This window comes from Poecilia formosa, unplaced genomic scaffold (assembly GCF_000485575.1).
Source record: "Poecilia formosa unplaced genomic scaffold, Poecilia_formosa-5.1.2 Scaffold262, whole genome shotgun sequence".
In the NCBI taxonomy this organism is placed as follows: Eukaryota; Metazoa; Chordata; class Actinopteri; order Cyprinodontiformes; family Poeciliidae; genus Poecilia; species Poecilia formosa.
Window position 1 is genome coordinate 248,606 of NW_006800201.1, and position 11,784 is coordinate 260,389.

At 39.9% G+C, this 11,784-nt stretch overlaps 1 protein-coding gene across 1 annotated transcript in view; it reads right to left on the bottom strand.

The window, feature by feature from the left end:
- LOC103150783 (protocadherin-like wing polarity protein stan) overlaps positions 1 to 11,784 on the bottom strand; it is a 46,020-nt gene that overhangs the window by 29,836 nt on the left and 4,400 nt on the right. Inside the window, exons 3-12 of the mRNA XM_016680904.1 lie at positions 9,075 to 9,146; positions 8,731 to 8,900; positions 8,544 to 8,591; positions 8,366 to 8,455; positions 8,047 to 8,133; positions 5,598 to 5,705; positions 5,388 to 5,498; positions 5,188 to 5,281; positions 4,757 to 4,875; positions 3,602 to 3,757 (exon numbers count right to left, since the gene is read on the bottom strand). Of these exons, the coding sequence (XP_016536390.1) occupies positions 3,602 to 3,757; positions 4,757 to 4,875; positions 5,188 to 5,281; positions 5,388 to 5,498; positions 5,598 to 5,705; positions 8,047 to 8,133; positions 8,366 to 8,455; positions 8,544 to 8,591; positions 8,731 to 8,900; positions 9,075 to 9,146 (1,055 nt within the window). The remainder of the gene's footprint in view (positions 1 to 3,601; positions 3,758 to 4,756; positions 4,876 to 5,187; positions 5,282 to 5,387; positions 5,499 to 5,597; positions 5,706 to 8,046; positions 8,134 to 8,365; positions 8,456 to 8,543; positions 8,592 to 8,730; positions 8,901 to 9,074; positions 9,147 to 11,784) is intronic.

The following is an 11,784-nucleotide window of genomic DNA, read 5'->3' on the forward strand; positions in this document are numbered from 1 at the left end:
TCTACTCTGAGTCCCTCCCGGATGACCGAGCTTCTCACCCTATCTCTAAGGGAGAGCCCAGCCACCCTGCGGAGGAAACCCATTTCGGCCGCTTGTATCCGGGGTCTCGTTCTTTTGGTCATGACCCAAAGCTCATGACCATAGATGAGGGTGGGAACGTAGATCGACCGGTAAATCGAGAGCTTCGCTTTTTGGCTCAGCTCTCTCTTCACCATGACGGACCGGTACAGCGCCCGCTTCACAGCAGATGCTGCGCCAATCCGCTTGTCGATCTCCCGCTACCTTCTTCCCTAATTCGTGAACAATATTCTGAGATACTTAAGCTCCTCCACTTGAGGCATGGTGACCCCCCTTACCCGGAGAAGCCACTCTACCCTTTTCCGGCTCACGATCATGGCCTCGGATTTGGAGGCACTGATCCCCATCCCGGCCACTTCACACTCGGCTGCGAACCGCTCCAGCGAGAGCTGCAGATCACGACCTGATGAAGCCAATAGGACCACATCATTCGCAAAAAGCAGAGATGCGATCCTGAGGCCACCAAAACGGATCCCCTCAACACCTCGACTGTGCCTAGAAATTCTGTCCATGAAAGTAATGATCAGAATTGGTGACAAAGAGCAGTCCTGGCGGAGTCCAACTCTCACCAGAAACGAGCCCGACTTACTGCCGGCAATGCGGACCAGACTCTGACACCGGTCATACAGGGACCTAACAGCTCGTATCAAAGGGCCCGGTACGGTACCCCATACTCTCGGAGAACCCCCCACAAGGCCTCCCTAGGGATACGGTCGAACGCCTTCTCCAAGTCCACAAAACACATGTAGACCGGTTGGGGGAACTCCCATGCACCCTCCAGGACCCTGCTGAGGGTGTAGAGCTGGTCCAGTTCCCACGACCAAGACGAAAACCACACTGCTCTTCCTGAATCCGAGGTTCGACTATCCGACGGACCCTCCTCTCCAGAACCCCTGAATAGACCTTGTCAGGGAGGATTAAGAGTGTGACCCCCCTGTAATTGGAGCACACCCTCCGGTCCCCCTTTTTGAACAGGGGGACCACCACCCTAGTCTGCCAATCCAAGGGAACTGCCCCCGATGTCCATTCAATATTGCAGAGTCTCGTCACCCAACAGCTTCCTCGATGGAAGGCATGTTGGTGGGATTGAGGAGGTCTTTGAAATATTCTGCCCACTGGCCCGCAACGTCCCAAGTCGAGGTCAGCAGCAGACCATCACCACTATAAACAGTGTTGGTGCTGCACTGCTGAGCCAACTCACCATCAGGTAGTGGTCACTGGACAGCTCCGCACCTCTCTTCACCCGAGTGTCCAAGACATACAGCCACAGATCCGATGAAACGATGACAAAATCGATCATCGAACTGCTGCCTAGGGTGTCCTGGTGCCAAGTGCACTTATGGACACCCTTATGCTTGAACATGGTGTTCGTGATGGGCAATTCGTGACGAGCACACAAGTCCAACAACAGAACACCATTCGAGTTCAGATCGGGGGGGCCGTTCCTCCCAACCACGCCCCTCCAGGTCTCACTGTCATTGCCCACATGAGCGTTGAAGTCCCCCAGCAGAACAAGGGAGTCCCCAGGAGAAGCACTCTCCAGTACCCCCTCCAAGGACTCCAAGAAGGGTGGGTAATCTGAACTGCTGTACGGCCCGTAAGCACAGACAACAGTCAGAACCTGTCCCCCCACTCGTAGGCGAAGGGAGGCTACCCTCTCATTCACCGGGGTAAACCCCAACATACAGGCGCCAAGATGGGGGGCAACAAGTATGGCCACTCCTGTCCGGCGCCTCTCACCATGGGCAACTCCAGAGTGGAAGTATGTCCAGCCCCTCTCAAGGATACTGGATCCAGAACCAGAGCCATGTGTCGAGGTGAAGCCGACTATTTCTAGCTGGAACCTCTCAGCCTCGCTCACTAGCTCCGGCTCCTTCCCCACCAGAGAGGTGACATTCCACGTCCCAAGAGCCAGCTTCTGCTGCCGAGGATCAGACCACCAGGGTCCCCTCCCGCCCATCACACACTGCATCCGACCCTTTTGGCCCCTCTGACAGGTGGTCAGCCCATTGGAAGGGGGACCCATGTCTCCTCTTCGGGTTAAGCCCGCCCGAGCTCCATGGGTAAAAGCCCGGCCACCAGGCGCTCGCCATCGTGCCCCACCTCCAGGCCTGGCTCCAGAGTGGGGCCCTGGTGACCCACGTCCGGGCGAGGGAACACTTAGTCCAATGTTCTGTTCATGTTAACTTGAGTGATCAATATGGAATTCTTCTTTTGCCCTTTGACAACTCCACGGGACATTATTTTATTTGTATTAAAGGTGGTATTTAAAGAAGGTACTTGAAAATGTTATTTGCACTGTGGTTACAGCTTTGTACTTTGACTTATTTGCTAGAAAAATTAACTTATGAAAGGCTGTTTTTGAAGGTTGTTTTATCATCTTGAACTTTGCCTGAACTGTTGTTTTTGAAAGGTCATAGATACAAAACCAGACATGAGCCAGACTGTATCTTCTTGTTATGTACGATGATGTTGAGATGGAAAGTTCTATAAGGGAGAACGTTGTGTATGTGACACGCTCTATAGGAAGAAACTATAAAAAGCAATGTATGAACTTATTAATTCATTCTCAGCTTCTCTGAGAATCTCAACGGTCTAAAATTTGTTGACCTTTGTATAAAACATCTTCAAAATAAATGCACATTTCACTGTTTGATTGATTCAATGTTTCTACATTTTAATAAGAGGACTTCCAAAACAACTTTGGTGACAGTGGTTCTTCAGCAAGCTGAACGTTACGGGAAGGATTGTCCGGGTGGCTGATCGTCCCAAAGATACAACACGTCTTCGGTCCAATCAGTTTGAAAAGGGGGGGGCTCGTCTCTAACCGTGAGCGCATAGCAGCTGTGGTCAATTTTTCGCTGATGTTTGCAGCGACACTCACCATTAAATATAATAAACTATAATCCTGTTTGCAGTTTACTGTTGTTAGAGTGGAAATGCTATTGCCAGCTGTTTTTGCAAGGATAAGGTTCTGGCACAGAGTCAAGTCATTCTGACCCGTCTTCTCCTGCTCGTGTGAGAGGGAGGACTGGCCAGAAGCCCAAGACTTGGAAAGAATTTCTGTTTGGACAGATAAGAAAACAACAAACTTGACAAATTTGTTAATCAACGCCTCTGTGAGGGAGCAGATTTGATTTCCAGGTGGACCAAATTAATTATACAGTACAGAAACCGCCTTGCTTAGAGTATTTAATGATCTCCTTCTAGTGGTTTATTCAGGGGATATTACGGTTTTATTGTTGTTAGATTTAAGTGCAGCATTCGATACCATTGACCATGATATCCTTTTATTTCGATTGAAGCACTGTGTTGGTCTTAAGGGTACAGTTTTAGATATTGCAGGGAGATCGAGGGGAGTTTCCCTGGATTGGCAGACTGGGATGGTGACCGGAGGATGTGCTCCAATGACAGAGGGGTCACACTCTTAAGGCTCCCTGGCAAAGTCTATTCAGTTTTCATCTACGTGATTAGAAAATGCAAAAAAAACAAAACAAACAGTTATGACAATAGAAAAGCCCACCTGGTCCAAATCAGTGATGGTATTAGTGAAGGAGTTTTTTAGAACGGTGGCGTTGTAGCTCGGCCGATCAAACTCTGGAGCGTTGTCGTTCATATCTTCCACTGTGACGGAGACGACGGCATCAGCGGTCTTCAGAGGGTCGTCTGTCTGGGCCGCCTAAGACACAATCATATTTCATACAGACTGAGCTCAAAGCTACAGTGAATCCATGTCATGGTTTTCTAGTGATATATTTTTATTCTATATATAGACATGAAAGCATAAGTGTACATACTCACTGCAAAAACACAAAATCTTACAAAGTATTTTTGTTCTAGTTTCTAGTGCAAATATCTTAGTATACTTGAAATTCCACAAAGCTAACTTAAAAGCAACTTTATTGATGAAAAAGTACTAGTTCCACGTAGGTGTGGACCATATCGTATTCACAATAATACCGGTAAGAAAAACTTGCTTTAAAACTTTAGGGAAGATGTATAACAAACTTTGGTTATTGTTGGTAAAGCAAAAGGAGCTGCAGGATAGGCTGGGGCTGGGGTTGCAACAACATGACAGTCAGTCATTACTTCACTGGAAATGTCCGTGAGCAATGGAAGAAATGGTAGCTGATTTCAGACTGTTGTTTTTTTCGCCAAATTAGTTTATATTTCTATTTATCTACTTTGTATTTTATTTGACACATTAAACAAATTTTGCATATATTTATATTTGATCATGGTGACTGTTTATAAATGAAATTAAAAAAATCCCCACTACCCCAAAGAAAAACAAAAGCAGACTAAATGTGGACTATCAGAAAACTTGACCCAGTTCCACCAGGTCTGTCAGGAGAAATGGACCAGAACTCCAGCCAACTACCTAAAAGGTTTTCTTAGGTTCATAGAGTTCAAATGCAACAGAAAAGTATGTAAACTTCTGATCTCAAAGACATTAATAAATAAACCTGACATATTTTTCATTTTTGTGGCATTTAAAATAGAAATAATTTTGGTAATTCTAACCGAACTAAAACAAGAGACATTCGCTCTGATTTAACTTCAGGAAGTTTATTTGTGTCTTTTTCTTTGGTGTATGTAAACTTCCTCTCTGCTCTCATAATATCGTTAATGATGTTCGAGTTTTCTTCACTTTCTACCAGGGAATAAATGATAATACCTTGATGTTGACAGAGATTTCACCTCTGTCCATTTCCTCCCTGTCAAACGACGTCACCACAGTCAGAACTCCGGTGTCGGCGTCGATGTTGAAGTTTGCTTGGTACTCGACAGGAGAGACTGAACAGACATACATATTTTTAAATTTATATGACTGTTTATATCAGGGGTCCCCAAAGTCGGTCCTCGAGGGCCGACATCCTGCATGTTTTAGTTCTCTCCCTGGTTTAACACACCTGGATCAAATGATGGCTCATTAGAGGCATAAGAAGAACACTGACAAGCTGAAACCACCAGGGAGAGAACTGAAACGTGCAGGATGCCGCCGGCCCTTGAGGACCGACTTTCGGCCCCTTTGGTTTATATGCTCAGTTTCTGTTCTATGGTAAACATGTCTGAACTGACAGTTTTACCACAGCAGATTTTCTGTACCTGAAGTGATGCTGTATGTTATCGTCATGTTGATCCCAGTGTCTCCATCTTGGGCCTTTATTGGTTCTGGTCGTATTTCACTGAGATCCCCGTCCTGAAACACAGTCAGTCTGTTCTTCACAACAATTCTGTCAGTTTGAAATAAATTTCTGCTTTACATCCAAACAATAAAATTCACATAACCACTAAATGAGCCTCACCTGGTTCTCTAGAATAACAGCCTGGTAGAGACTGTGGCTGAAAAAGGGATTTAAGTTGTCAATGTCTACAACAATCTCAACTGAGGTTGTGTCATAGTTTCCGCCATTGTCCTGCAACAACAGGAACAACAAAAAAAGGGATGACATATTTATGTTAAGAGTTAAATAAATCAGAATGTATAAATATAGTTTGTTTCTGTGTTTCCTTACTCTGGCAGTGACAATAAAATTGTACTTTGGTACAATGCTGTAGTTCAGAGGGTTCATTAATGTAAACGCCCCGGAGTTTGATAAGGAAAAGTCTGGTGTTACTGGAGTCTAGAAGGAGAACAATGGCATCAATAGTCAGTGATATACAGAACATTTGTAGAAAACCAAAATATACTTAACTTTTTATACACTTAATTATCATAAAATTAGAATGTCAAAAGTTTGTACAGCAAATTTTTTTATTTGTGCCTTTATCTTTTTAAAAATTTCAATAAACATTTTCCAAAGGTCATAAGAGGTCAACCTGCACGCACAACATTAACAAAATAAAACTATTGCTTTTGTGCAGCTAAGATTTATGTAACATATTTGATTGACACCAAATTTGTTTGCTTTGGTAAACTATGAAGGGACTGGTTGACCTTTGACCTCTGAAAAAAATGTGTTAAAACGTGTTAATATGTAGGCTTGTGCAACATTTACACACAAAAAATTTTGTTGTACAAACCTACACAAATGTAGCACCATAACTGTTTATGTGGCCCTATAGACTCTGGATTTATAAGGATGAGGGCCAATGGGCTGGAACTAGTTTTACTGCCCCATCCAGTAGAGAAACAATATTTTACCCATGGAAATTACAGCACATTAATAGGTAGTTCTATATATCAGCAGGTATGAATTGATACATGGCAGGTTTAATATGTCTCCTAATCAGTAAATCCATGTTGTTCCCAAAGAAATTAATTATAGCTTAATATTTTTCCAATACTTGATTGTTGTTTAAATTCAGAAAAATACAAAAACATCAATACAACTCACCTTGTTAGGTTCTATGAGTTTTAAACAAAAGTACAATGTGCAAAAAAATGCATTTATTAAAAAAATGTATTTATTAAAAAAAGAAAAGAAAAGAAAAATCTTTGGGGTCTCAAAAATTAGCATCCTGGGCTGGATACAAAGCATGTTCATTTCATTTAATACAAAAAATCATTCTGAAATATTAAGATTTCACTTGATCAATTCTGGCTGTAGGGCCTCTTGTCATCCAAACTCAGTGTTTACATAAAAGATATATTCTCTAATAAAACACAATACTTTTTCATTTTCTTAAGGATTTAGGGCTAATTAACCTGTTGTTCACAGGTTGTCATTCACAATGAGGACCCAAATTTGGGTCCTCTCGTGAATAACAGATTAAATGACCTAAACAAGACCTGAAAGTCATACCAGTTTCACTCAATGGCCAACCTGTTGAAACTGTGGCAAACTTTAAATACTTTGGGTCATTCCTGGATAGTCAGCTCAACTTTGTTGAAAACACTGATTATATTTTTAAGAAATGTTCTCAGAAACTCTTTTAAGAAGACCTAGTGATCTTAGGGTTTCCCAACTAGAGGATGTGTACAAGACAATGTTGAGTGTTTAATTTTTTTATCTCCTCAGCTGATATGGTCACATGAGCACCAGAGTAAAAGACAAACTTTTAAGAATACTTTCAATGGCAGGTCAATAGTGGTGAAACCACAAACAGCTCTGTCTCAAGTATTTGGTGAAAGAACATGGAAAACATGGAATATTTTAGCAGATAGCATCCATTTTTATCAGTTTGAACCTCTGAGCTCATGAAGGCGTTATTGTGTCCCTCTGGCAAATAAGAACATCTATTAGACGTCATTTATTGACAGTGCAATAATCATTCTTAACCAAACTAAATGATAGCATGCAAAGTGTTTTACTGTATGCACAAATTGTTGATATCGTGATTCTATGATTGTTATATTTGATCATTTTACAGTTGAAGGAAATTTTCCACATTGATAGACTAAATAGTCTTATCTTACCTTTCCTATAATAATATATATGGCACCATAAAAACAAAAATGTGAATCTTGTATTTTGTTTGTATTTGTAACAACCAGATTTGTTTTTCCTTCTGTGAACCTAATTCACTTCTTTGTTATTGACTTTTGCTGTTAAGTGTCTCATGTGTACATTGTAAATAGTTTTTCATTATAGTTGAGCATGTTGCTTTTCATGTCCTCTCATTTCTTTGATTCCTCCTAAAACTGATGGAGATGTATATTATCTATAATGTATAAAAGGTCTTGTTTATGTCATTTAATTAGTTCTACAACCTTAAGAAAATGAAAAAGTATGTTAGTTGTGTTACCACCCTACGCCACTAGAGGCAGTAATAGACTCAAAGAGATGCAGATTTAGACGTACAGCGAAAGCTACAGAATTTAAGAATTGTGAGCTGCATTGAAGTAAATAAGAGACAAGTTCAAATACATGGTGAAAGAGGAACTCTTTCCTAAAGGTGAAGATATATCAGATTTCAAAAGAAAATTAAAACGGGAGACTGCGGATAATGTAGGAAATAGCGCCCCCTTTATTTCCGGATGCTATTAGTCTTATTTAAAACTATTGACTTCAAAGTTCTTACATAGCTATACGTCAGGGTGCTGAATTCAGGTGTGATGTCTGCATCCACAGCTCTCACTCGCAGAACCTCGGTGTTCACAACCTCACTCTGAAAAATGAGACAACAGAACAATTGAGAGAGAAAACGAGAAGAGATAAATGGCTGCTTCCTCATTTCTTTGAGAAAACTCTGAAGAATGAAGGTAGAAAGTTGGATATTTATTTTGATCACATTGAATAATTCATCACCAATTTTATTTCACCATCAAATTTATTTCTGCCAATCACCTGATTCTTAGATGTTGCAGATGTATGAAAGGTTTATAGTTCCTTTAACTTACCTCTGAAACGTTTTGAGAATAAAACTTCTTCTCAAATACTGGACTGTTGTCATTTATATCATTGATTATCAACCTGCGGGAGTTTTTGTACTGTAAAAATAAAAACAGAAAGTGACGGGTTTTAGTTGTTATTCAATCACTTTGTAATGTTTGCTTCATAATTTTTAATTTCACTCACTGTCACATCATTATTGCACACTAAGCTGTAGTGCAAAATTATCTCAGGCTGCAACATAAAAACACAGAGGATGTTAGTTCTGCTGCAGCATGTTAGTATAAATTATGCTGAACATCTCAGTGAAGATCTGCATTAAACACAAATATCCAGCAAACAAATTCAGGTACAACAAAGTGGGGGAGCTTACCGTAAAGAATATATTGGCCTCGGCGTCGAGCGGCTTCTTGGTGCGAACAGTCACTGTGGTTTCCCCTGAAGTGAAGTTCAACTCCAGAAACTGAAGATGCTCAGGATAAATATCAAGCTCCAATCTCACACTAGTACCAGCTGGGATACCGGACACCAACTCCACATCACCTGCAGCAGCAAAAAATGATCCAATAAACTAAATTACCTCATGAATTCATTCATTGCACTTAATAAATTATCTGTTTCTGTAACATGACAGAGAAAAGGCATACTGAATGGAGCCAGTCAGTCTTAATTGATCTATTTCTAAACTTAATTAAATGAGTGTTTTTATCATCTTACCTGCATATCCTTCATCCACAGGACCCAGATTTACAGTGGTAGATGCTGAACCACAGGTTATGGTGGTGCTACCTGCAGAAACATAAATAACTTTAAGGAAATCTGCAGAATGAGATCATTCAGGTTTTCCCCCAAAGTTCAGAGAGGAAAATATTGCTAATATAGATTTACACAATAGAAAAATCAAATAATTTCTGTAAATGGTAACTAAATGTTTAAAATGCTCCTACTGGGACCCAACATTGTGGTCATTAGTGCTTTTATTTTGAAGAACGGTATATTTCTTCTTTGTGTTTTTTGTGACATGCTGCACTTCCTGATGAGACATTATGAGATCCTGAAGGAACCAGAGGGAAATCTTTAAAATAGAACCACTGGAAAGCAGAATGAGGTATAAACATGGACAACTGTGTTTTATGATAAAAAAGGTTATTTGTTTATGTAAGAAGTGAGTTCAGAGCATTTCATGGCCAGGCTCCTGATTATCTTTGTCAGGTTAAATATTCTGCTTCTTCGTTCTCAGACTCTGAATCTGGTTGTTCCATGAACACGGTTACAAACTAAAGTGGACCGGGCCTTTCAGTCGGTGGCCCCAAGGCGGTGGAACGGTTTGCTGTTGCAGCTCCGTTCTGCCGACTCTGTGGAGGATTTTAAAAAACAACTAGAACATTTTATTTTCCCAGGCCTTTTTCTCTTGATTTTACTGTTTCTTACGTTGGTTTTCTGTTTTGTATGGTTTTAAAGCTGATTTCTAAAATCGTCCAGTTTCTAATGAAGCAAAGTACCAGCTGTGCAAACACTGACCTCTGATTGTTACTCCCATGTCACATAAAGCTCTGGGCCACAAATATCCTCTATTAAAATATAAGTTAATAATTTAAAATGTCACTATGTCATTTTTACTTATAAGTTTCAAAATAAAATAACTTGATTTGTTCAATATTACATGTCAACTTATTTCTATAAATGTACTGAAAATCTTCCTCACATATATCTGTTGGACTCCTGATGCTCTACCAGCTGAATCTGACTGGACTTCTTCAAACATAAGATGTTAATCTACAAAAAATCCCAAATATTTATATTTTTTTAGTAATCGACAAAGCAAAAAGTAAATGTTGTCAGTGTGTGACTCAGCTTTTAAATATGAATAACTTCAGTTTGATCACAATTTATCTTTAACCTCATGTTGTTACACCAAACCCCCCCGCACCGAAAAACCTAGTATTTTACAGTTTGTGAAGATCAGATTCATTCTCAGTAATAAACTTGATGTTACCTGCATTACAGTAACATACAGACTTTTATATCACCTGCTCTGACTCCTAACTGCTGCTACCAGATCATTTATATAAGAAGCAAAGACAGTAGGAGACAAGACGTCACGTTGTTTAGCACCACATGGTTTTGGGAACCAGCCTGTTCTAGTCGTTCATCTGAACACAAGATTCTGGATTTTGATAAACAGCTTTTAGATCATTATAAAATTTCCCGTCAATTCGTGTTTTTAACAACTGAAAACACAACAGTTTCCAATTAACAAAAGCTTTTTGAAAATCTATAAGGCAAAAGTAGATTTTCCTTCTAGTTTCCTGGTTTTATCAAATGTAGTTAAATAATAAATATGATCTATAGAAGCTCCTTTCTTTCTAAACCCATTCTATTTCCCTGCCAATAAATTAAGTAAATGTAAATAATTAACCAACCTGTCATTGAGAACACTGAAATAAAGTTTATAGACACAGATTAGTTGGCTAATGTCTCTGTAGTTCATAGGAACTCAGGGATTAGTAATTTGTAACTTTGAAATTGGTTTAATAAAAACATTTTGTCATTCTGACTGAACCCTGTTCAAAACAAGTAAAACAAGATTATGCAACATTTGAAACAGACCAATTTATTTTAACACTTCATCAGATAAATTATCAGCCTGTGGCTTTCATAAGTTTAAACTTATTAATAGCCACTTTAAACCCACTTTCTATAATATGAGAGTTTAAATACATATTTGAGAAACTCATTGGGATAAAACTTTCTATCTGATTCTTAAGGACTTTTGTACTTTCTAAATGAGAATGATCCCACTCAGGGGAACCAGAACTACCAGAAAATAAAGACCTAAAATATGATTCCCACTTTTTAAAATATCTTCAATCTGAAGACATACAGCCATCTTTCTCAACCCCTTTAAAGGGATCTTTCTCATTTTCTAGCTATTTCATTGGTTTCCAAAATGCCTGACGATAATGGGTTTGATTAAATTCACTCTTCAATGCTTTACCTCACTGATATTTTCTCTTATTTGTTCTAAGTTTTTTTCAAATGTATTTTTTTTTTATCCTTAAATAAAATTTTTTACTATTGTCCGCTTGGATTGATTACAAGAAAGCCTATGACTCAATGCCACACACTTGGATCATTGAATGCTTAGAGATGTACAACATCAATAGGACTCTAAGAGCCTTCATTGCAAACTCGATGGGGCTGTGGAAAACCACCCTTGAAGCCAACTGCAAACCACTTGCACAAGTGTCCATCAAATGTGGCATATACCTGGCATAGTGAGAGCCAGAGGGTCTCACTCCCAGAGGGAACAATAGCAGACATAGAGCACAGCTACAAGTACCTGGGAATAAAGGCCACGGATGTTAAGACTCGGAAGCTACTAACCATGCATGGAGGGTTCCACCCCAAATCCAGCACCCTGAGA